General features: G+C 35.4%; 1 protein-coding gene across 2 annotated transcripts in view; it reads right to left on the minus strand.

Annotated features, from left to right (window-relative positions):
• Positions 1-4,654: 4,654 nt before the first annotated feature.
• LOC117927073 (disease resistance protein RPS2-like) overlaps positions 4,655-27,631 on the minus strand; it is a 55,651-nt gene continuing 32,674 nt past the window's right edge. The window contains exon 3 of one of the 2 annotated variants that reach the window (XM_034846470.1): positions 4,655-7,744. In XM_034846470.1, the coding sequence (XP_034702361.1) occupies positions 4,878-7,649 (2,772 nt within the window). In that variant the 5' untranslated portion in view covers positions 7,650-7,744 and the 3' untranslated portion in view covers positions 4,655-4,877. Of the gene's footprint in view, positions 7,772-27,631 lie in introns of both variants that reach the window. The other variant, XM_034846469.1, reaches the window with a different exon arrangement.

The following is a 27,631-nucleotide window of genomic DNA, read 5'->3' on the forward strand; positions in this document are numbered from 1 at the left end:
AACCCTAACTTTTGGAAGACAAGAAAGAAGGGAGAGAGCCGCCGTTTTTAGTGAGAAAGAAGAGAAGAGAGAAAAACGCAAGTTTTTCTCATCCAGATTTCATCAAAGGTCCGATCCCACTTCGTCTGTGGTCCGATTGAGCTGAAATTTGGAGGAGAGTTTCGTGACTCATTTATCTTCAATCTAGACGGTGAAGATAGGATTTGGAGTTTCGGAAAGTCATTATAAAGAAAGAGGAGAAGAGAGAAAAACGCAAGTTTTTCTCATCATGCCCAGATTTCATCAAATGTCCAATCCCGCTTCGTCCGTGGTCTGATCGAGTTGAAATTTGAAGGAGAGGTTCGTGGCTCACGTATCTTCAATATTAACGGTGGAGATCGGATTTGGAGTTTCGGACAGTCATTAGAGAGAAAGAGGAGAAGAGAGAAAAACAGCGGTTTTTTACATCATGCCCAGATTTCATCAAAGGTCCAATGCCGCTTTGTTCATGGTCTGATTGAGCTGAAATTTGGAGGAGAGGTTCATAAGTCATTAATCTTAAATTTGAACGGTGAAGATCGGATTTAGAGTTTTGTAAAGTCATCTTTCAGCCAAAAACAGAACCTTTATTTTGGTGGGCTTTTTTCAGCCAAAGATGGCGCTTCCTGAAAGTGTCATTGTTGCCTAAGACATACAATGACAGAGGCGGAAAAGACGCTTTAGAGAAGCGTCATCTGTTACCTTTCTTGACGCTTAAAAAACGTCATTGTTTCCCATTTTTCTTGTAGTGTTTGAGTAAGATTAATTTGCTACCTTGGATTGTATTTGATTAAGATTATCATTAGTAGCTCGCATTTCTACTAATGATAGATTTTTCTTTTCATAGGATGCATGAAGGAATGAACACCTAGTAATGTTTACTAGAATGTTATTTTGTTTGAATTAAAACAATGAAATGATGTTTGTATATGTTGATGAGATGGCCTTGTAGGATTGTCACATGGACACATTGATAGCATAAATAAGTTCATTAAAATTTAGATGGTGTTCGCTTTTTTTACTTAATTGTAAATAGAACTTAAGACTAAATACTATTTAATAGTATTAAATATTAAGTTATTTATTTTTTTCAATATTTTATTTTTATTAAGTATTAATAAGTAAAAGAAAAAAAACAATGAGTGACTTTTAACATTTAGAAGAAAGTCAAATATTTTAGCTTTTTTTATTCAATAAAAAAAATATAAGAAATAACTAGTAAGTTAACAAAAAGTTTAAAAAGGAAAAAAAAACTATTTGAAATTTAAAAGTATATTGCTTTCAACAAAAAATTAAAAAACAAACAACATCTTATTAGGAGATTTTTCAATTTTTTACCATTTTTGTGAAGATTCTTTTAATTAAACTCAAAGATTCAATTTTACTCTATTCTCTTTTTTATTTTCTTTCACTTTACATCACTTTTTTTCTTGCCCATCAATCACGAGGATTAAAGTCAAATCGTCCATGAAAAGTGGCTAAATTTCTTCATATCCAAAGGAGTATTCCAAGGTGAAAATAAAGGCCAAGTTGAATCTCTTTAATGTAAATCTCTATCCCTATTCCTAGATTCGTGGATCTCATTCTTGTGAGATAGAATATTTCTTTATAAGTCCCTCTTGATAAGGATTAAGCGTGCCAAATAAATTCAATGAATGCTTGTACGGCCTTGTGAGATGATTCATAGATTTTCCATTTATTTGCAAACTCTTGACTCAATTTTAAGATGAATTAAAGCCAAATTATTTTAAGATTTCATTTGACTCTAGCTTTCGATGACTATTCAAGACCTGATTTTTATAAACCAAGGTCGAAAATTGATATTTTCTCCAAACTAAAAAAACTAAAATGAGCAAGCAACTATTGGCATAATGACTTGGTCAATCCCAGAACAACGATTCGAACCCACAATGACTATTGAGTCAATACCTTTTATTGCAAAGATTTAAGATTTGTTACTCAAAATTATTGTATAATCTATCCTAGGTTTAGCTAGATAAAAAAAAGATAGATTTTTACAAATCTGAAATTAAGAGAAGTAGATTTAAATAAAAAAGAGATTTAACTAATGATGATTAACTATCCAAAGATAGGTTGTCTCAAGTTTGAATCTCAATTAGTTTTCTTATGATCATCGCATTTTTTCACATTCTTTTCCTCAATATTTTCAATCCAATATGCAACCCAAATACTAATTTGCGGAGATTTATGTCATTAGTGAATCAAATTTTATGAGTAACTACTCATTGAACTTAATAATAATCATATATACCTTGTCGTAGTAGATTTGAAGAGAGTTTTACCATTAAAAACTTAGAGAATATTAAATCTAAGAATAGGGACAACATTCTTACCCACATTTATACACTCCTTTGAGATCCTCCCTTAGGGGATTCACCTCTCTGAATATCAAGGCCTTTAGCCACTCTTATTCATCTTATTCAAAAAAGATAAGAAGAAGTGGTTCTGACCAATCTGTTATTAAAGTACCATTAAGTTTCCAGGTTCTCTATTCTTCTTTCATCTTCTGAAAAAAAAAAAAAAACTCTTTGACGTTTGTCTTTTTTGCTGTTCTTAAACTCTTCTGTATTTGCATTTGACAAATATAGCTGACAAACTCTTATCTCAAAATCCTTCAGATTTTGTCAATCCAAAAAATGGTTCATCCAATCTTGACAATTCAACTCTTCAAATCACTAGATAAAAACTCAATGGTTACAATTTCTTAGAGTGGTGTTTATCTATCAAGTTGTTCTAGAAGGGTAAGACATAAAATGGGATATCTTTGAGGAACGATAAAAGAGCCAAACTATGAGGCATGGGAGGTTGAGAACTCGATGATAATGTCCTGTTTATCGAATTCGATGAAGCCAGAATTCAGAAAGCCTTTCCTATTTCTTTCCATGGCAAAGGAAGTTTAAGTTGTTATTTCCTAGAAGTACTCAAAGCAAGGAGATGTTGCCCAAATATATCAGTTGAAAACTAAGATCCATGCCATCAAACAGGGAAATCTTGACGTGACTTCATATCATAGTACCCTAGAAGTATTATGGTAGGAACTTGACATGTATTAGCATGTTGAAATGGAATCTGTTGCGAATGCTGCTAAGCTTGCTAACTTGCTTGAACAAAAACATGTATTTGAATTCCTTGTTTGTCTAAACTCTGAGTTAGATCAAATAAGAAGTCATGTCCTTGGAAAAGATCTATTCCCTTCTTTACATCAAGCTTTCTCCATTGTACGTCTTGAGGAATCTAAGTTAGGAGTCATGATGAAAACATCCTTTGCATCATCAACTGAAATCTCTACTTTTGAATATCATGGCTGAAAAAGGAACTATGGGAGGAGAAAAAGATCTTTAATTGTTTTCACTTATTTTCTAAGGATTATTTTTAAAAAAACTATATAAATACAAAAAATAATTAAAAATAAAGTACTACATATAAAAAATATTTTTAAAACGTATTTAAAAACATAAAAAACAACATTTTTGGTTCTCAAATAAACTTTTACTTTAAAAGAATCATATAAACAATTTTTAAAAATTGTTTTTTAGAACTATTTTTTAACACACTTCCCACCTATTCTCAAACTACTTTTTATGTTTTTGAATCTTTCTTCAAAACAACTTTTGTTTCCAATGACTTTATTCCGACCATTCTACATATATGTACGATTACTTTTTCAAATAAATCCCAAAAAATAAGGAAAGATATTTAAAAATAATTAAATATGTGCTTAAAAAATATCTTATTTACATAACGAGTTTTCAAAGAACCGTTTTCTATAAAATAAAAAATAAAAAGGTGTTACCAAACGTATTTTCAAGTCTAAAAAAGGTTTCCTAATTTTTAATTATTTTTGGACAACTTAACTTTGAGTTGAAATTTAGAATTAATTATTTTTATAAAACAAAAAGATAATTAAAAGATTAGTCCGTGAAGTGATAAGGTGTTGCATAACATTTATATTTTAAAAGCCCCTCATTGCGGGTCTGAGTTCTGTCTAAGCCCAAATTTCAATGATTGGGCCAGGCTTGGGCATGAAAAGGGCTGGGCTTAGGCCACATGATGACTCAGTTAGCAGAAATCCGTAAAGTAATTGAACATCTTCATATTCATATTCCTAAACCATTTCCCCAAAGAAATAAAAATAAATTAGATGAATAAATCAAATTCAAATACCAAAAAATAAGATAACAACTAAAATCAGAAACCATATATGATATCAAGAGAAAGAATATGTGTATCAAATGAATAATTCTCCACAAATATCAAATACTACAATTGTTTAGTCCTACCTTATGAGAAGAAAAATCATTATCAACGGCCCTAACTAAGGTTATATTTAGTTCTTGACAAATTTGAAAGAAAATGGAAGAGAAAGAAAATGGAGACAAAAAGTGAAAAAAAAAAAGTGAAAAATAAAAATAAAAATAAAGTCGATAAATTATTTTCATATGCTATTTTGAACTCATTTTACTTTTTTTTTCTCCTCTATAAAAAGAAAATAATTTAAAACCAAATATAAGAAAATCATTTTCCTCTTTCTTTAGTACTTTCTAGAACCAAATAGAGCTTAAGATTTTCAATTTATTATCCTTACGTAAGATTTATGAAAATATAACAACCACACAAGAAGCAATCATACACAAATACAATATGAAGTAGCAAATCTTAAACAAACACAACCCAAAGTATCAAATCTCAAACAAATACAAGAAAAAGATAGTAAATCTCAAGCAAGTGCATGCCAAAGTTTTTGAATCCTGCACACAAACTTACTTTGTCTCACCAGTAGCAACTATCCTGATTAGCTTTACAATAAAACCGCAGTATAGGAAATGAAATCAAAGGAGCTAGTTGAGGATGCAAAGAGGTTGTAATCTTTCTTTAATGGCATCATCTTCCCATACTAGTGCTCCCCACCATGATTGTTGCCCTTCAATGGATCTCAAGTTGGTTGCATTGACCTTGTTGAAAGGTAAACTATTCAACATGAAGCACATAGATATCTTAACTTCTTGTAAAGATGGCCACTCTAATGAATTTTCAACCCAGATGCTTGTTAGAATTGGAAGATCAAAGAGTACTAGGGTCTTCAACTTTGGAAGTGCTTGGTTTTCTAGTTGTGTATTCTCGGATTCCATGATAATCTCTTCAATTCCATGGCATTCTTCAACTCTCAAGTGCTTCAGTTTAACAAGTTGTTGGATCATACCATTAGAGAATATCTTCTTCAACTTCGGACATTGACTTAATGTCACAGTTGTCAATCGAGACAAGCTTCCAGCTTGAACAGGCCCATGCCAAATGTTTTCCAATTCTGGGACATCGGTTATGTGCAAATTTTCCAACCATTGTAACACAGCCTCTGATATTTCATTACCATGGATAATGGTCTTAATTTCACTGCATCCTTTAATCAAACAATTAGATATCCCATTCATATTCTCATTGCCAAAATCCGATAGACTAAAAACTCCTTTGTAGTCAATTAGTCCCAATGCATTGGTTTTCATTAGCACCGTCATGATTATAGGATTTACACCATCACCATTAGCCAACTTCAAGATGTTGTGGCCTGGATGATCGATAGACTCGAGAATTTGAGCAAAGTCTGAGTCATGGTAACCAAAAGAAAAATGAAATGTCAAGTCGGGATGCTCCCACACCGGGCTTTCTTCAACAAATAAGCCAAGGCAGTCTACTTTAGGGAAACAAAATCGAAGAGAAGTCAATTTTTTCAACTTAACTAACTCCTTTATTACTGGAACTACAATCTTGTCCCACCCTTCTTCCAATGAACCAACATCAATTGTCAATTCCTCCAACAAATCAAACCTTGACACTTGTGCTTCAGCATAGTTTGCCGTATTAAAATTACACAATGATAATCGCAAACACTTCAACCATACTAAACTTCTAATTTGAAGTAAATTAAGTTTGGTCTTTCGAATATCCAACACCTCAAGATGCTCAAGCTTTTCGACACTAGATGGGATTTCTTTCAACTCAGAGCAGGAATCTAAATAGAGCGCTTTGAGGTTAATCAAGGAGGGTAAGGATGGAGGCAGTGATGCAATCCCAGTGCCATGGAGATCTAGAACTTGGAGAAGGGACATCGATTTGAAGAACCAGTTAGGAATGGAAGTTAAGTCCATATTACTTCGAAGCAACAATGTTAACAGACGGGAACAATTTAGAGTTTTGGGTAAAGTTCTTAGTCGGCTCTTCATCAAAGAAATCCTACTGGCTTGTTCCCATTCTTCCTTCTTTGGGGAATCTTCTAACCCCTCAGGTAGCTTCACTAAAAATTTGGAATTTGTACTTTGCGATGAGATCCTGAGCGCCATTTTCCGAAACAAGTTATTCATCTTAACACATTTACTTTCATCACTTCTCTCCAGCAAAGATACCTTGATAAGCTTATTCAGTACCCGATGCCCACTCCAGCGTGCCCTTGTGAAAGCACTTGCACTACCAATAAAACCTTCAGCCTTCCAACATTCTAACAAGTAATCTACATGTATCTCACTTTCTTCGGGATACAATGCACCATACAAAAAGCAAACCTTCTGTTCATCATCTTCCAAATCATCATAACAAATCTGTAAGCGTACCAGCATTTCATCCATGTAATCGAGTTTGACACTGTCCCATGTTTTCAACCGTTCCAATCCATCCCTCCAAAGCACTTCATTTTGCCCCTTCTCTTTGAAGGCTATTGCTAGTCTGTGTATCAGCATTGGCAACCCATAACACTCTTTAACCACACCCCTCGCCAGTGGTGCAATTTTGGGATTAGAAATGTAATCACCTACTTTTTTCTGGAACATGTTCCAAGCTTCATGATGTGACAATGGCTCCACTTTAACTAGCTCATCAACCTTCATCACACAGCTATTGGAGACATCATATTTACTCGCGACCACTACCTTGCTATCCGGGTTCTCGTCGATTCCCATTATTCTATTTAGATCAATCCAGTCCGGTACATTATCCAAGAGAATCAAACACTTCTTTCCCTTCAATTCTTCAGATATTATCCAAGCATCTACATTAACATCTGCATTACCATCTACATCCAATAGTAGCCGCCTTAGGATTTCATCTTGCACCCCTTTTTCTCCCAACTCTTTTCGGACAGTTACATAGATGACCATATCAAACATTTTGGCAACTGTTTCATGATTATTCAAGTTCTGCAATACCGTGGTTTTCCCAGTTCCCACCTTGCCCCAGATTCCAATTCTTCTTATTTTTTTATCATTTAGAAACTGCAGTACATGTTGTAAAACTTTGTGCAATGATGAGTTTTCTTCTAGTTTGTGTGTTCCCTTTCTTGTGACACGCTCTGGCGAGACCAGGTCTGCTATCTTCTTTTGTCCTTCTCCCCACTGACTACAAACTTCTTTGCAGTTCTCTTTCATCTCTTTGCTAAGATTTGCACGAGAAAGCAATCTCCATTTATGCTGCGTTACTTCGTTGTATCTGCTTTCTAGCTCTTTCACTTCTTTTTCAATATCTGAAGCCCTACGAATCCACTCTCCTATGCCCGGCTTCTCAAACCTACTTATTTTTCTCTGTATAGTCTCCCTCGTGTCTTTGAGCTCCTTGGCTTCATCCATTAACTTTTTATGGTTTCTGTTCAGATCCCACAGATAAAGAATATTTCTAATGGCAAAAGTCGCTAGACGTCTCCCATCTCTATATATCTCACCTCCTGCCCCACCAGCTAGATCAGTCATTCCTGTGTTATCAGCAGTATCAACAAAAATTCAAAATAGAAACTCAGATGAACAATTAGGATTCATTAGTTACAAAATATTGTCAATTAAGTTAACAGCACTAGTGCAAGAATGGTTTGCCAAAGTAGTAATTAATCACAGCATGGAGAACTCAACAAATAGCTGAATCACACTGGTTAAAGCATAAACATTCATATCCTCAAAATATGGAACCAAATAAAAAAAAAAAGCACTTAAGACATAAGATTTGGTCATGTATTCAATTAGGCCACTTACAGGTTACATTTATGTGTCAGTCTGATGAAGTCTGGAACCAAATCCAATTATCACTACTGTTTTCTAAAATTACACTAATGAGTATCCAAAATAAAGATTTGAACAAAGTATGCCTAAAGCAAAAATAAAAAATAAAAAATAAAAAATAAAAATAATGAGGTGATTGATGCAAATATTGGTCAGAAATGAGACTAGAAATTGCATTCTAAGTGTGATATTGACATAAAGTGCATTCTCCAATCACCCATTTTTGCTTTGCCCCACATAACCTTGGTTTTCCTATGTTTTCCTCTAGTTTTCTATGTCTTGCATCTATTTGAGTGAATAAGTGCACATAATGGAGCCTCCTGAGACAACCAAAGCACAAGAATACAGCAAGAGGAGCGCTAAGTGCATGAAGCAGGGGAAGAATGCACACTATCGTTTTGACTCTGGCCTATGGCCCACAGTGCACAAAAGGATGGTGCCCAATCTGGCAGCCCCCCATTGTTTACGGCAACTTTGGGCACCAAGTTGGGCCCCAAGGCCCATGCCACCCAAGCGTGGTGCCCTTTTTGCCAGATGCCCAAGCCCACTTTTTTTAGCACTTTCCTCCTAGCACTTGGATCTTTGGGGGTTCTATAGGATGCCGTCATGTACCCCCAAGCTAAGGTAACCCTGGAAGGGTTATAAATACCCCATTTTATACTTAGGAGATTTTCTCTTCTCCTTTGGGAGGCCTCTTTGTTCTTTTCTATGGTTTAGATTTCTTCATGTTTTAGCTTTGATTAAAGTAGATGTCCATTCTCTTTTGATGTAATCTTGCTTTTGATGTTTTCCTCTATTTTTTAACCCCATTTTTACATTTAATTCTCTAAGAGACTACATCAAGAGTGAACAAAAATCACCCAATGACTAATATTACAAGCGATGCTTAGGGGAGATCAGCATTAGTTTGATTTAAAGGAGATGAGTTTTGTATGCTACACATACTAAATAGGCCAAAGAATGGGAAAGAAGCTTTACATGATCTTGGTTATTAGTTGAAAGCAAATCTAAAACTAATATGCATTATTTTTTTTATTTCAAGGCTATGTACATTTAAATAGACATAGGTCAACATAAGGTTATCAACCAAGTCTTGTAATTACTCCTAGGATCACGACAGAATTGTTATAGATAACAATCTACCCTTATTTGAATTTAAAACATAAAACTCCTAATCCTACATAATCTGAAATAACAAAAAAAAAGAAGAAAAAAAAGGAAAAAAAGAAAAACATAAGTAAATTCAAATAGCTTGACTAATCAAATTCTCTAACAAATCTAATCTAATCCGCTGACACTCCTCCTCAAGCTTGGTCGTAGATGTCAATGAGTCCAAGCTTGCTTGTTAGAAAGTCGAATACTGGTCCATGAAGTCTTTTTGTGAGTATGTAAACAACCCGTTGGTCTATGGGAATATACTTTATGCTGATTACTCATTTCTCAAGTTTTTCGTGATGAAATGTCTATCAACCTCCACATGTTTAGTCCTATCAATTTGCCCTTGTGAATATCTATTACTCTTAATCGCTTTGAGAATCTTTCAAATCATGCACACAGAGATTATTTAAGACCATATAGAGACTTCTTCAGTTTGCATACCATTTTGCCCCTTTTTATCTTCTTTAAAGCTGAGTGGTAGGCTCATATACACTTCTTCCTCCAGTTTTCCATTTAAGAATGCCTTCTTCATATCGAGTTAATACAATGGGTACTCTAAATTTGCTGCTAGTGATAATAGGACATGAATTGTGTTGAGCTTTGCAATGGGAGCACATGTCTCAATATAGTTAAGTCCATATGTGTGTATGAAACCTTTTGCAACCAATCATGTTTTGTACTCTCGATTGAGCCATTTGGTTTTACCTTAATAGTGAACACCCATTTGCATTCGACTACAGTCTTGCCTTGTGGTAATTCCACCAAACTCCATGTGTCATTCTTCTCAAGAGCTCACATCACTTTAAGAACAACATTTTTCCATTCGAGAATGGCTAGAGCATCTTCTATTGTCCTAGGAACATCAATTCTAGAAAGATTTGTGGTAAAGGCATGAAACTATGGAGATAGATTATTATATGACACAAATTTAGAAATAGGATGGTGTGTACATGACCTAACACCTTTTCTAAGTGCAATAGGTTCATCTAGTCTATCAGAAATGGTTTCAGGATTAGCTAAGGATGAGGAACCACTTCCTAACACATGTTCAGATTTTGGACAATGCACATTGCTTATAAGTGGCTTATTCCCTTGAGAACTCTTTTTCCGAGAGTAAACCCATAGCTTTTATTGATTTGGTATGGTTGGATCTCCCCTAGTTTATGGGATTGGTATGCAAGTGAATGTTGTGACAAGGTTTCAGTTGGTGGTAAGGTTTCAGATGAGGTAAGCTCGGGTATGACGGGCGAAGTAGCCAAAGTCTCGAGTAATGGGATAACAATAGGTTGTGATAGAATCTCAAATATAGGTAAAACAATAGTATCCCAGTCCCACACATAAACTTATCTGTCTTGATTCCCCTTGAAGAGAAGTGTGTGAATAATATGAGATTTCTTAAAAAAATGTGACATCTCGGGTGACAAACATTTTCTTTGTTTGGGGACGGTAACACCGGTACCCTTTTTAGGTTGGAGAATAGCCAAGAAAGATTGTTTCTATGGCTCGAAGATCAAGTTTGGTTCGGTGTTGAGAGTGAATGTGGACAAATGCAATGCGTCTGAATGTTTTGAGTGGAAGGGTATTCGTAAGCATATTGAGAAGTGGGAATTTGTTTGTAAGCATGGATAGTGGGGATTTAAAGGTCAAGGTGTGGCTAGGTAGGCGGTTAATGAGAAATGCAATGGTTAAAATGGCATCCCCCCACAGATATTTGGGAACATTCATTGTAAACATAAGAGCATTAGCCACTTCCAATAAAAGTCTATTTTTTTCTTTCTAAGAAACCATTTTGTTGTGGTGTGTCAACGCATGAGCTCTAGTGAACATTTTCCTTATGCAATAAATAATCTCCCAATATAGATTGAAAATATTCTCTCCCATTGTTAGTTTATAAGACAAATATTTTTCCAAAATTGAGTTTGGATCATATTAATGTTGAAATTTTGGAACACTTGATTGGTCTCTGATTTATCATGAAGGAGATATACCCAAGTGAGTCTTGTATGATCATCAATAAATGTCACAAACCATCGTTTTCCTTTGTGGTAACTTTGGATGAACCCTAGATATCGTTGTGAATTAAGGCAAAAGGCATTGAGGGTTTATAGGGTTTTGGAGAAAATGGTACCCAAGTATGTTTTGCAAATTGGCATATATCAGAAGTGAAAGAAACAAAATCTTCATTTTTAAACAACAAAGGTCACAAACATTTTAAGTACAAAAAATTAGGGTGGCCAAGTCGATAATGCCATAACATTATTTCCCTATCACTAGAAACAAATGCTTCCCTATCACTAGAAACAAAAACAGATGCAACCCTTGATGCAAAAGCTTGCCGACCCTCATACTCTATGTTCTCAAGATAATAAAGCCCCTCATGATTTCTAACACTGCTAATCGTCCTCCCCGATGATAGGTTCTGAAATTGACACATTGAAGAATGAAACAATTATTATCACGAGTGATTTTACTAATGGATAACATATTGCATTTTAAGGTAGGACCATGAAGGACTGAGTGAAGAATTAAGTCCTTAGAGACTCTTATTGAACCTATTCTAGCAACAGAAGATAAAGATCCATCTACAATTTTTATTTTAGTAAAACTAGGACATGGAGTATAAGATAGGAAAAAATTAGAACCACCTATCATATGGTCAGAGGCACTGAAATCAATGATCTAAGGTTTCGTAGAGTGAACCAAAGATGTTAGGGCTGAGTGGTTACCAGAGTGTGCTACATAACATGACCATAGATTAGGATCTAACAAAGATGGGGCTGGTGATGGCTTGAGAAGACAATAGAATTGCTCAAGCTATTCCTTGCTGAACGAAACTAATGAATTTGTAAATTGATGTAGTGTTGAGGAATCTATTCCTTGCTTGTATTGGTTTTATTGAGCTTGAAAACCTCGGCCTTCAGTCTGTCTTTGGGGAACCCAATTTGCAGGTTTTCCATGAATCTTCCAGCATATGTCCCTGATGTGTCCATGGCGGCTGCAGTGATCACACCACATTTGTTCTCCTTGATGTGGAATCCTTGAATCATTGTTGTTCTTTCTTGGTTGCAATTTGTTTCTGGTCATCAAGGTCGAGCCTTCTGTTGGTGGTGCACTCAATGGTCCTTCTTCAGACAACATAACTTTTCCACGATTTTTTCGTCTACAAACTTCAGCAAAAGCTTCATCAATTGTTCAGAATGGAACTCAACTTAAAACACTTTCTTGGACTTCATCAAGATCTCAATTTAATCTAATAAGAAAATCATACACCCATTCTTTCTCAAGATTCTGCCTCTACTTCACACTACAGGTTGCACACACCGAGTTTTCATCAGAAAAAAAATCCAATTATCCTCCAGGTTAGTGAAATACTGAGTAACCGATTGGTGTCTTGCTTGATCTCCTTTAATTTGGACTGAATTTCGAACAATTGTGACACGTTGCCAAGATTGAAGTACGTTTGTTGGGCAGTATCCCATACATCCTTGGTTGTCTTTAGAAAGAGATATCGATGACTAATCTTGGGTTCCATTGAGTTAATTAACAAAGCATGCACTAAAGAATTTTTGGCAAACCAGGTCTTGTATGTTGGATCAGTCACTGTTGGAGCTTTAGCTTCACCAGTGAGGTACTCAAATTTTCCTCTGTCACAGATAGCGATCTTCATGGATTAGGACCATTGAAGGTAATTTTTACCATTAAACCTGTGTGCCGTAATCTGAAGTGAGTTCTTGTCCCCGCTGAGAAATGTTGTGACAGACTAATCAGCGTGGGATTGATTGGATGTTGTGACAGACCCTGCCATGGTTGTTTTTGCCATGGGTATTTTTCAGAGTTCAAGGTCCAATACCATGAAACCAGATCTAAAACTAATCTACATTATTTTTTATTATTTGAAAGCAATACATTTAAATAGACTTAGGTTGACTAAGGGTTATCAACCAAGTCCTGAAATTACTCCTAGGGTCAAGGCAGAATTGTTACAGATAACAATCTACCTTATTTGAATTTAAAACATAAAACTCCTAATCCTACATAATCTGAAATAGCAAAAAAAAAAAAAAAATAGAAGTAAATTCAAATAGCTTGACCAGTTCAAATTCTATAACAAATCTAATCTAATCTGCTAACATTAGTTGACATGGGATGTATGCATATGGATAGGAGAAGAATGTGTGTTATACCAGAAAATGGGACAGAAGAATTGTTTTGAGAAGAGTCAGAAAGAGGAAATGCACCTTAGCTTGCGTTTACATAATGGTGTGCCTTGTATATGTCTGAAACAATTAAGGAGTGTTTTTGAGTGGTAATGTGTAGCCAGGTTCAATATTGATCAGAAGCATATGGTTTGATTTGTTCTATTTCTTGTCATCCTAATCATTTTTTTCTTCTTTGTGATGTATGTTTTGTCACAAAATTATCAAAAAAAGAAACTATAAACATAACATTTGAATATTAGTAAATTTCATGACATTTCTAGTGTAATAAATAGCTAAGGTAAAGTCAATCATCCATGCATTGAGATCAAGATTGGTGAAGCTTTGGTGAAGAACAAGCTCATACCAAACACCAAAGGTAAAGAAGGTGATGGTTTTATCTCAAGCTTACAGAATATTGGATTGCATTTCCTTAGAGACTGTATAAAGTGTTTTCCATGATCATTGTAGGATTCCCAAAGTCTAGAGAATCATAGGGTTGAGAGAGCATAGGTTAATATGTTCAAAAGAGTTTCAAACATTGCTTTCTGGTAGAACCGTAACTAGCACATGTGTACTCACATAACCAGCATAGCATAAAGTATAGAGGTAACTTCTAGTGAAGCTTGCACAGCCAGCACAAGTAAGTGTGTGCAGCTAATGCTACTTGAACCAAAGAAGCTATTTTTCAGCAGTAAGTCATGTACCAAAAACAATAGGTGTTACTTAGCAAATGTAAATTATTCTAAAGACTATTGTTTTGTCTTAGCCTTGCCCTACCAGCGACATGGAAGCTGTGGTAGCAGCACATTAATATATAATGGAATTCATTTTCTCAGGCACACCTGCACAGCTAATACAATGGGATTACGCTAGTAGTACAAGTAATCCCAGTGGCCAAGGTTGACGTAGTTTGAATTTCTTCAATTGAAAGAAAAGGTTTTGCCCCTAAATTTACTCTTGTAAGAGTTAGTTATGACTCTTAAACACTAATAAACAAATGTTCATCAGTTCATTTTGAGTAATAGGATAAAATAGAAGAGGGAGAGACTTAGAGAAACTCTAGAAGCTTATTCAATTGAATAATTAGCTGGTATTTTAACAAAGCCTCTTGAGGTGATAAGCGTTGAATATCTTAGGAAATCATTAGATTGATGTGCCATTGAATAATATGCAATAATGCTATTAACATATCTTGATTATCATTTCAAATTTCACACAAATACATATATATTTCAAAGTCATTGATACTTCCAGATTTGTTAATCACAAAAGGTGAGTGTGTTCTAGACATATCTTGATTATATGACTAGTATCATTTCAAATTTCCATAGGATACTAGCTTAAGACTTGTTTTCATTGTTTGTTTGGGTCAAGATTATTTTGATCAAAGGCATTTTCTTTGCTTGCCTTCTATTTCAAAAATAAGGTCACACTACAGTATTGTAGCTCTCATCTTTATCAAGGGTAATAATATTGCTATTAAACTAACTATCATCCACAATGGGTAAAGTTCGGGTCAAAAAAATTCTAAATCTTCTATTACTACCATTTACTCTAATGGTGGGAAAGAATACCAAGGCTTCAAATCTGTGTTGAAAATCATGGGATCTAAATCTTATCTCACATTTGTACACAACTCAACACATCACCTTCATTGAACATCGTTTTCAACATATTATCGAATCATGACTTACCCTCCTTCATCCGATATTCTTGCTTTACAACTTTGGTCTCTCACTTTTAAAATTGCCATTTATCTCTTTATTAGATTTCCTATGCCTAATCTTGAGAATAAATCTTCATTTGAATGCCTCTTCCACTCTAAGCCTAACCATTCAAAATTAAAAACACTTGGGTGTTTATGTTACCCTTGGATCTGCCCATATACCTCTCACAAAATCGAACAATGTTTAAAAGCTTGTCTATTCTTAGGTAACTCTCATATTCGTAACTCTTACATTTATTTTGAGCTTATAGATCACAACTTTTATATTTCTAGGCATGTTCAATTTGATGAGACATCATATCTATCTCGGTCTATATTTACCAAGCACGATAAAATTAATTCCCATACTCTCTCTTGTTGGTCCCCCATTTCACAGCCCCTTGACTCACTTTCCACCTCAACTCATCTTTATAATTCCAACCCTCATTAACTAGGAAAATTCTCCTACTCCTCTAACAGCTTCTTCTCTTCCTTTTTAGTGCCACAAGGTACCAACTCAACACTCCTCTCTACACAACCTTTCCAACCCATTATGGAACCCTCCTTATGCAGCCTAAATATTCCCACTTCAGTCAACTTATTCTCACCCCCACACCATCCCTTTTCACCATCCCATATCACTAACCCTACATCTCTCAATTGCCACATGTTCATCCCATAATCAGACCTAAATCATTCACCCCACAATTGTTGACTAAAGAAACTACCACACCTATTCCCTCCGTTCCTATTTAGACTCACCTACCTCCAACTTACTCTTCCTTTTTGTTGCCACAGCAAACTAATCCCACATTCTTCTCCATACCACATGTTGTTCCCATTTTGAACACTCCATTCTTTTACTCAATGCTGCCTACTCTGGACACTGGACACTGCCACCTCCATTCCTTATTTATTCCATAAATCAATTCCCCACACGAGATGTGCATTCATTCTAGCGAGTCCACATACCAGGATTCCTATGATCACACCATTAACATTCAATCCATCCCATTCTGCCAGTCACTCTGTCTCATACTCACCTACTAAACCCGCCTCTCCATTCATCATCTCCATCTCGTGAATCTCTCCTATCAACACCACAACCCTCGCATCCTCAACCTATTTCTCCATTCACATCTCATGTCACCCATGACTCCATGCAACATCTAACTATCCCCCTTATGGTTGACCTCTCTTTCTCACCGACCACCACCAAAACACTACCAAGCTCCATCCCAAGTGGTGAACCCTTCACCAGTGCTCTCTTCACTAAGACAAATCCACTTTCCTACTATCCTATGCAAACTCGATTCAAAAACAACATCCTTAAACCCAAGAAATTTTTCACTCTCATTGCCACCAAGCATCCTATCCCTTCAAGCCTTAAAACACAAAGAATGAAGAGATGCCATGAGTGAAGAACTTCAAGCTCTTGCCTCACATGATACTTGGGAGCTGGTCTCTTATGAATCGTAACAAAATATTGTTGGTTGTAAGTGGATTTTTAGGATCAAGCATAATCTTAATGGTAGCATCACTCAATACAAGGCTTGCCTCATGGCCAAAGAATTTCATCAACAACTCAGCATCAACTATCATGAGAGATCTCATCATACGATCAAGCCTACAACCATTCAGACTATTCCCTCTATTGTTCTCTCTCTCGCGTATGATAAGTGCATCAACTAGATGTCAACAATGCATTCCTCCACAACGCGAGCAACTTCATGAAGAAGTTTTTATGTCCTAGCCACCTAGCTTTATTGATCAGTCTGGGACCCATCATGTTTGCCATTTGCACAAATCCATCTATAGCTTGAAGCAAGCACTTCAGGCTTGGTTCATCGAGCTTAAGACCTTCATTGTATCTTTAAACTTTTTGAACTCTCACTTTGATTCTTCTCTATTTATTCATTCTCACAACTCTATTCTTGTTTATTTTTTAGTCTATGTGGATGACTTGTTAATTAGAAAAAATTCTCTATTATTTATCTATCATGTTATTACCACTCTCTATGATCGATTCTCAATCAAAGACCTTGGGCATCTTCAATTTTGCCTAGGTGTGGAGGTTATTCCCTAAGCAAATGGACAATTCCTCTCTCAACAAAAATATGGTCAAGACCTCCTTCCAAGATTTCATATGGAAGGTATCAAATCCTATGTCACACCACTCAGTTCCACTACTTGGCTTATTCAGAATGATGGGTCTTCACAAGTTGATAACTCGCAGTACTGCAGTCTAATTGGAAGCCTACAATATCTATCCATATCTAGACCTAATGTGGCTTATTCTATAAACAAATTGACTTAGCACATGCATGCTCCAAGTCAAACTCACAAGATTGTAGCCAAACGTCTTCTATGGTACCTTAAACACACCTTGGACTATGATCTCTTTCTCCGTATTCACAATCACTACACTTAATTGCCTACTTAGACACTAATTGGGCAAGCAATCATGATGATTGCACTTCCATCTCAGCATATGTTTTCTTCCTTAGAGGCAATCTAATCCCTTAGTGCTCTAAAACGCAATGGACTATTGCCCCATCTTCTAGTGAAGTTGAGTATGGTTTTGTTGCATCAGTGGTGGTTGAAATAACTCGGGTCATTAATCTTCTTCTTGAGTTACGTTTCTCTTCCTAAGCCGCCACGTCTACTTTGCAATAACATTGGTGTTACAAATCCTGTATTTCATTCAAAAAATGATGCACACAGTTGCCAAACATCTTCTATGGTACCTTAAACACACCCTGGACTATGATCTCATTCTCCATCATTCACAATCATTACACTTAACTGCCTACTTGGACCCTAATTAGGTAAGCAATTGTGATGATTGCACTTCCATATTAACATATGTCCTCTTCCTTGAAGTCAATCCAATCTCTTAGTGCTTTAAAAAGCAACGAACCCACTCTTATACTAAAGTTGAGTATCGTTGTATTACCTCAGAGGTGGTTGAAATAACTTAAGCCATTAATCTTTTTCTTGAGTTACACTTCTTTTCCTAAGCCACCATGTCTACTTTGCTACAACATTGGTGTTATGGATTTGTGTGCAAATCTTGTATTCCATTAAAAATAAAGTATATTACTCTTTATTACCATTTTTGCAGGAAAAAGTAACTACGGGGGCTCTCTCAAGTTGCTTATGTGTTAACCCAAAATCAACTTGCTTATATACTCACCAAGCTGCTACCCAAGTCTCGTTTTACATTCTCTCAGTCCAAGATTTGTGTTTCTAATGGAAGCACCATCTTACAGGGGCATATTAGGAGAAAACCAATCTTACCCACAAATCAAGAGCACTAAATGGTCAATACTTTAAGTTTAGAAAATATACATATAACTTGTATAGTTTATGTATATTTTGAAAAATCATATGTATATTTAAAAGGTTTTAGTGTACAACAATAAAATACACTTTTCAACATTCATCTACTTACCTCTTTAGTAATCATGGAATTGTTTTGGATACTAAATAAAATCATATTTTCAAACATTGGTGTGACAAAGCCCCACCTCTTCTTATTACACTCGACATCTATTGAAAATATCGATCCACTGCATTGAGTTGTCATTTCTATTGCCTCATTGCTATCATCCTTTGGTTTTGTTCTATAAAAATAAAACTAGAAGCGGCATATTCAAAAGAAATTAATGAACATACTTATCCTTGGAATAGCCAATAACAATTGTTTTTCTAAAAAACTCTAAACCTGTCTTGCAGTTTTTGCAACAAGGATGACATTCAACACTTCTTCACTTATGTTTATGAGAAGCAATGAGGAAAGAAAGCCATCATTGTTGACCCTAAAGTTCATCTTGTGCATTGGCATCTTTATTTTTGTTACTTTCTGCTTTATATATATATATATATATTATTGTTGGTTAGTAAATATGTATGAGATGATGAGTGATCCCTAGGCTACAACCTAAGGGGTGTATTTAGGAACTCCACAAGAGAAAATTTGACATACTTACCTGAGTGAGATTAAAATAGAACACTAATGGAAAGATTGAATATTTAGTTTTGGTACATCTCTTTGGATTGGAAAGGAAGAAGACTCTTTCGAGCTTGGAAAAAGGGTTTGATATCGTAAGAATTTTGAAGACAAAATATTGGCTATATCTATATATACACAAGTATAATTAGAGTCCATTTGGTGATGTTTTTAGAAAGCACTTAGGAAAAATCAGGTGTTTGGTAAAATTTAGAAAACACTTTTAAAAAGTTGATAAATTACTTATAGTGCTTCTAAAACCACTTTTAAAGAAAATACTTCACAAAAAAATTTCTAATAAAAACACTACCAAGCTCACTTCTAATCATTTATAGTATATAGGCTATTATATGAAAACAATGTGCATGATTTGTCAAGCTATTAAGAGAAGTTATGTGGTAGCCAAGGACATTGCATTTCTTGATCTTTGCTAATAGTTATAGGTTAATTACAATCATCAACCCATGGAATAATTGTTTCCCATTGGATAGCTCATCAATCATAGGGATGATGAAACAAAAACTCCTATCTATTTTGGAATGTTGGAAAGTGTCTCAAATTGTATTTTGAGTCAATTGGAAAGTTATTGACAATTTCCTAATAGAAGATATTCTTGAAAGGAAGTTTCCCATCATTATAAGAAATATCCTATTATGAGATCTTCTTTTTAGGAAAAGGTATCTTCGACAATTATACACTTACTTTCCTATATAGAAGCTTCCTTTGTAATTAGGAAAAAATATAGGAAGAGACTTTGACCAAAATAGTGAGTGTCTCTTTTTTGGTTATAAATTGGGGGTTTGGGATTTGAGAGCTTGAAGAGTTGTAATCTCCTTCAACAATAGTGAAAGTTCTTCATCTTGGCTCGTGGATGTAGACTTAAGGCCGAACCACGTAAATCGTTGTGTTTGGTTTTCGTTTTCTTATTCTTTTATCCCAATTATTATTCTTTATCGTGGTTTTGCACAACATGGAAGACAATTCAATTTTGAACCTCTTGATCTTCTTTACACCCTTAATCATGTCTTCCCGAGGTACCACAACCAAATCTTGGGTTTATATACTACAATTCACTTCTTACACTTGGGGATAACATATATTCCACCAAAAGGAGCAAACAATCGTAAAAACGAATTGTCCAATTTTGAACCAGTAAGTTTTGCAAGAAAATTTAAGAAATTTCTGAAGTTCCAAATGCAGTCTTGACTTGGGGAAGACCTCAAATATGTGAAAAAATCATTATCAAAAGAAAATGAACAAGATAATATTGTAAATAAATAAATAAATAAAACATATCTAGTTAACTAAAATAAAGTGATTTTAATTAAATAAGTTCCTCTAATCCTTTGAATTTTGATGATAATGATAATTGCTCAAGTTTAATTGTGTTATTGATACCAAACATGACAATGAGTGTGTATTGCATTGCACAATACTAGTGATTCAAAGAATGAATTATTGCCGAAGTTGACTAGCCCGGCTGGAATTGTGATGATTGAAATTAGTTAGCATTATCCCTAATTTATAGGAATTGTTGATTAGTTAAGAAAGCTGCAAATATTTGATTTAATTGGTTAGCCTTATCCCTAGTTTATAGGAATTGTTTTCTATTATCCCTTATTTATAGGGATTGTTTTCTATCTTTATAGGGATCAATATCCCAATTTTGTAAGGATTTAGTTGACTATTGTTTAGCCTATATATTTTCCCTTGTACATTGGTAAATTAATAAAAAATATTCCCATATTTTCACATGGTATCAAAGCCAAGTTGGCTCCTTAGGATATTTTCTTCTCAGTCTTCATTGCTGAATATTTTTTTTCTCTTAAGTGTTTGTCATCTCATTCATTGAAACTGCTGAAGTACCCTATCTTCCTCTGTTTTCTTATCCAAAACAAAGTACCTTGAAGTCATCTATTATCTATTTATTTCAGCCCAAAAACTCTCCTATTTGCATTATTTTCTTTAACCTTCATTACCCAGGATTTTTTCTTTCTTTCTTTCTTTCTTTCTTTCTTTCATCTCTTTTCCCTTATAGCATCATCATGTCTGATGCAATTGAGATGTCCAATACGTCCGAGATTCAAGTGACAGGGACATCAAGCATAGTTTTAGTCGGACATTTGCAGAATATCCAACCAAGTTATCAGTTGAATGGGAAAAACTACTTGAAGTGGTCTCAATTTGTCCGAACCATTTTTAAAGGAAAGGGCAAATTGAGTCATCTCCTTGGCAAGGGTCCGAAACCGGGGGATCCAAAGTTTGACACTTGGGATGAAGCTGACTCTATGGTAATGCCATGGTATGGAATTCGATGATCCCTGAAGTAATTGATACTTGCATGTTCTTGGAGACAACAAAGAATATTTGGGACATCCATAGACAAACATATTCAAAGGTTTGTGATGCAGCCCAAATCTACGATATCAAGACCAGAATCTTGACTACTAAACAGGGTAATTGCTCTATTACTAAATACTTCAATATCTTGCACAAAACTTGTGGCAAGAATTCGATCATTATAAATGTATAGAGATGAAATGTGATGAAGATGCTGCTATTCATAAGAGATTTATGGAGACAGACAGAATTTATACTTTTCTTGTTGGACTAAATCCTGAACTTGACCTCGTTAGAGTCCAAGTTCTTGGAAAAGAAGACCTTCCATCATTGAATGAAACTATTGGCATAATCCGAGGAAAGGAAATTAGGAGGGGGTCATGTTAGAACCTCAACCAATGGACAATTCTGCTATGGTGGTAAGAAATGCTAATGCAAGGAGTGGTGGAGCAAATCACCAGCTGAGCACCCATTCCAAAGGAGTGATAAATGAAAGTGGCTAGTCAAAGGTGTCAAAGGCTGGAAACAAAGACCCAATGGTGTGTACTTATTACAAAAAACCACACACTAGGGAAAAATGTTGGAAACTTCATGGTAAGCCCTCAAACTTTCAAATCCCCAAACAATCAGAAGAAACAACAAAGAATGGACCGACAAAGGGACAAAGGCAATCACATGTAACCAGAATGCAACCAGGAGAAGAAACAAACTCTTTTCTAGACCAAGCTTAGTTTAATAGAGAAGAGATTGAAAAGTTGAACATTTTTGGGAACTTTAGAAAACCTGCAAGTTTCGGTACTTGTTCCTTGGCTTTTTCAAGTAATAGATCTCAATCCTTCCCACTTAGTGTCTTGAATATGCCCACATCAGGATCTTGGATAATTGATTTCGGGGCCACAAATCATATAACTATGTCTTCCCATCATTTTGTCTCTTACAGTCCTTACCCCATTAATAAAAAGATATCTACAATAGATGGTACTGTGATTATAGTTGTTGGTCAGGGAGATGTGGTTATCAATTTGAAATTTGTTTTAAAGAATGTTTTGCATGTGCCTAAGTTGTCTATAAACCTTGTCTCGTTCATAAGCTAACAAAGGATTTGAATTGTACTGTAACATTGTCTTCTACATTGTGAATTTCAGGACCAGGGCACAAGGAAGATGATTGGACTTGCTAGAGAGAGGAATGGACTTTACTACCTTGAATCTGATGAGAAAAATAGCACTAAGAATAATTTGCCTTTTTCATTCCTTTATGAGTCATCTCTTTCACATAAAAACAAAATTTGGTTGTATCATCTTCATTTTGGTCATCCATCGTTCAATGTTCTTAAAATTATATTCCCAGATTTGTTTAAAGGGAGTGATATGGGGATATTTCATTGTGATGTTTGTGAACTTGAAAAACACAAATGCACTTCTTTTCTAATAAGTAATAAAAGAATGTCATCTCATTTCGCTCTTATCCATTAAGATGTTTGGGGACCTTCTACGATTCCAAATGTTTCTAGAGCTCGTTAGTTTGTTTTGTTTATTGATGATTGTACTCATGCGTCATGGATTTTTTTGTTAAAACAAAAATCTGATGTTAGCTCGACCTTCCAAACATTTTTTCACATGATTAAAAATCAATTAGGAGTAAAACTTTAGAGGGTTCAATCAGATAATGCTAGGGACTATTTTAATCAAACCTTGTCACAATTTTTTCAAGCAAAATGAATAATTCATGAGTTTCATGTGTTAACACATCATAACAAAATGGGATGGCAGAAAGGAAGAATGATCATCTTCTAGCAATTACTTGCTCCTCTCTTTCAAAAAAATGTTCCAAAAAATTATTGGGGAGAAGTTGTTTTAACTGCTGCTCATCTTATAAACAAATTACCTTCTAAAGTCCTTGATGACAAAACTCCTAAGAACCTTTTTTCAAAATTCTTTCCTGATTTCAAAACCATAAACCACCTCACTCCTAGAATATTTGGTTGTGTCTCATTCATTCATAATCATTCACATCATAAGGGTAAATTTGATTCAAGAGCTCTTAAGTGCATCTTTGTTGGGTATTCATCTACACAAAAAGGATATAAAAGTTATCATCCTCCTACAAAAAAATTTCATGTATTTGTTGATGTTACATTTGTTGAACATCAAAGTCATTTTGCCAAACCTTATCTTCTAGGGAAGACATCCTTCAGGGAAGATAATGACAAAGATTTGCTTTTACTTGATCTTTCACTCTCCCCATCTTCATCATCTTCTTTGCCTCCACCACCACTATTACCAAATGAGCCACCATCTTATAATCAAATAACTCCAATCACTCTAAGTTCTATGGGAAAGGATAAACATATTCAAAGTGTTAATCGCCCACTATAGGTCTGTTCAAGGAGAAGATAATCCAGTATTCAACCTATGCAAGTCCTAGAGTCAGAACCAAACCTTGGTGTTAATGATAGAGCTGATAGTATTGAGGTAATTTCTGACTCGAAAGCTTATGAAAGTGATGTCTCTGATCCCAAGCCTGGAGATGATTATGATCCTCCTATTAATATTAAGAAGGGTGTGAGAAAGTGTACCCAACATCCTTTATACCCATTATCTCACTTTGTCTCTTATGAGAAGTTATTTGACAGTCATAAAAGCTTTCTTACTCATCTAAACACTATAACCATCCCAAAAACAGTTTCTAAGGCATTGGATGATAAAGAATGGAAAGAAACCATGAGAGTTGAGATGGGGCTCTTGAAAAAATTAAAACATGGGAATTGGTTAAGCAACCTAAGGAAAAAAAAAACTAGTGGGATGTAGATGGGTCTTTGTTGTGAAGTATAAGGCAGATGGGTCACTTCAATAGTTTAAGGCTAGGTTGGTGGCTAAAGGGTATACTCAAACCTATGGAATAGATTATTTTGAAACCTTTGCACTAGTTGTCAAGATGAATGCTATGAGGATTTTGTTGTCTCTAGCTATCAACCGTGGGTGGAGTATGCAACAATATGATGTTAAGAATGCCTTCTTACATGACAATCTTGATGAAGAAATCTACATGGAAGTTCCTCCAGGTTTTATGTCAAAAATTAACAAGGTGAGTAAATTGAAAAAGACACTTTATGGTTTGGAACAATCCCCTAGAGCTTAGTTTGGTAGATTTTCCAAAGTTATGAAAACTATGGGATAAAAGCAAAGTCAAGGTGATCACACATTGTTTGTTAAACATTCAACTTCAAGGGGAGTTACTACCTTGTTGGTTTATGTAGATGATATACTTGTAACATATGACTTGGAAGGCAGAGAAGCTTTGAGAAAATGTCTAGTATAAGAATTTCAAAATAAAGGAACTTAGCAAGTTGAAATACTTTCTAACCATTGAAGTTGCTCACTCTTAGCATGAGATTTTTATATCTCAACAAAAGCATGTCCTAGATTTGCAAAGTGAGACAAGAAAACTTGGGTGTAAACCAATAAAAACTCCTATTGAGCAAAATCACAAACTTTGTGAAGTTGTTGAAGACACAGTGTTAGATAAGGAGTCCTATCAAAGACTAGTTGGTAGATTGATTTATCTCTCACATACAAAATCAGACATAGCATATACAATAGAAGTGGCAAGTCAGTTTATGCATAATCCCAAGAAGGTCCATCTTCGAGCAACACATCGGATTTTCCAGTAGCTTAAGGGAACTTTGGGAAAAGGAATATTATTCAAGAAAGGATAAAAGTTGACTTTAAAAGCCTACATAGATGCAAACTATGCAAGATCTATTGATGATAAACAATCAACATCAGGCCATTATACTTTTTTTAGTGGAAACCTTGTAACTTGGAGAAGCAAAAAATAGAATGTAGTTTCAAGGTCAAATGCAGAGGTTAAATTCAGGGCAATGGCATTAGGAGTTTGTGAACTTCTATGGCTAAAAATCATCTAAGAAGATTGAAAGATTGTATGGGAAGGACCTATAAAACTTTATTGTGATAACAAGTCAGCAATCAACATTGCACATAATCCTATGCAACATGATCTAACCAAACAAATCAAAGCTGACAGACATTTCATAAAATAGAAGTTACATAGTGGACTAATCTGCATGTTGTTTGTATCTACTAGCAATAAAGTTACTAATGTGCTAACCAAAGGATTAAGCGGCTCATTCATTTAAACCATCGTTGGCAAGTTGGGAATGGATGATATCCACCCCCCAGCTTGAGGAGGAGTGTCAAAGTTGACTAGGCCAGGCTGGAATTGTGATGATTGAAATTAGTTAGCTTTATCCCTAATTTATAGGAATTGTTAATTAGTTAGGAAAGTTGTAAATATTTGATTTAATTAGTTAGCCTTATCCCTAATTTATAGGAATTGTTTTCTATTATCCCTTATTTATAAGGATTGTTTTCTATTATCCATGATTTATATGGATTGTTTCCTATCTTTTCTAGGGATCAATATGTCAACATGAGTTTTATAATCCCTACATTACAGGCATAAGCGAATGGATCAGATTACTACAATCCATCTACTCTACAGGGTCAACTTTCTTTAGACATTTCTAGATCATATATGGGCTATATATAATGAGCTCCTTTGTAACCATTTTAATAGAGCAATTGAATATACAGATCTCATTATACGAATTATTCCCTTTCTTGTCAACATGGTATCAGAGCAGGTTTGTTTCTGCTCTTTGGTATCAATTCCTTGATTCTACCCAACACCAACAACCTAACAACGACCTAGAAAAATCCCTGAATCAGACTCCCAGACAGGAGGGTCTCCACCAACGACAACCTCTATTTTAGCATAACTCACCATGAAAATGGCCAACGTGCTGAACAAGGCCCCAACCCCAACTGCAGCAACAGATACTTCCCTGATCAGCATAAAACTCAATGGATCAAATTATGCACTATGGGCCCAAGTTGTGGAGATGTTTATCTCTAGGAGAGACAGATTAGGTTACATTAATGGTGATTTATCCCAACCTACTCCAACTGATCCATTATTCCGATGATGGAGAACCGAAAAACAGCGTCATCAAAAGCTGGCTCATCAACACCATGGATTCATCCCTTGTTAGCACGTTCATCCGGTATCCCACTGTGAAAGAAGTTTGGGACGCCATCATTGTTTTTTTCTTCGACGAGATTAACACTGCTCAAGTGTATGAGTTCTAGCGACGGGTGAGTATGTTACGACGAAATGGTGGATCTTTGGAGAAATTTTATAACGAGCTGCAAGGCTTGTGGAGGGAAATAGATTTTTTACGACCAAACCCCATGGAATGCCCTAAGGATGTGCAACGGTACACCGCAATTCTCTAGGAGGAGAGGGTCTATGTGTTCCTCACGGCCTTGATGATCGACTTGACCAAGGCAGGAGCACCATGCTACAGATGCAACCATTTCCGACAATTAAGCAAGCTTACACGTCTGTCTGATGGGAAATGGTGAGACAGACAGTGATGGAGAATGGTTTCGATGAAAGGATGGGAGCTGGGGTGACTTCCAAGGGGCTGAAAACAGGCCCCAACCCATCTAGCAAAGGAGTTCTCATACTCAATAAATCTAATCCCACTAGCCCAAATTCAAAGCAATGGATAGAAGGCTTAAAGTGCTCCCATTGTAGAAATTCCAAACACACACAGGACTCTTGCTTTAAGCTCCATGGATACCCAGACTGGTGGAATGAGCTCCAAGCTAAAAAAAAAACGTAATTTTTTTTTTTTGATAGGTAAAGATAATTCATTAAAAAGAGACGCCAAAAAAATGACTCAAGGAATACAAAACTATGCAAGTTATACAAACCTAAACACCCACCACCAAAAAGGCTAAAGAAAAATAAAGAGGCCCAAAAAGTCATCTAGCCCAAAACAACCTTAAGAGGATCCCAAACAATCAATAAAATTAACTCTAGCTATAGGGCGTTCAACTATAAACAATTTAGCCTCAAACCAAAGAGAGAAAAGAAAGGAATATTCCAATCTTTGGATTGACAGCTCGTCATCCTTAAATGCCAAGCTATTTCTCGTCTTCCACACCGTCCAAAATATATGAAGAGGAGCAGCTTTCCACACCTTCTTGCACTTTTTGCCCACAAATGAACCATGCCAACTAAGAAGAGCCTCTCTAACTGAGGAGAGCAACACCCA

This window comes from Vitis riparia, chromosome 12, assembly GCF_004353265.1.
Source record: "Vitis riparia cultivar Riparia Gloire de Montpellier isolate 1030 chromosome 12, EGFV_Vit.rip_1.0, whole genome shotgun sequence".
NCBI lineage: Eukaryota > Viridiplantae > Streptophyta > Magnoliopsida > Vitales > Vitaceae > Vitis > Vitis riparia.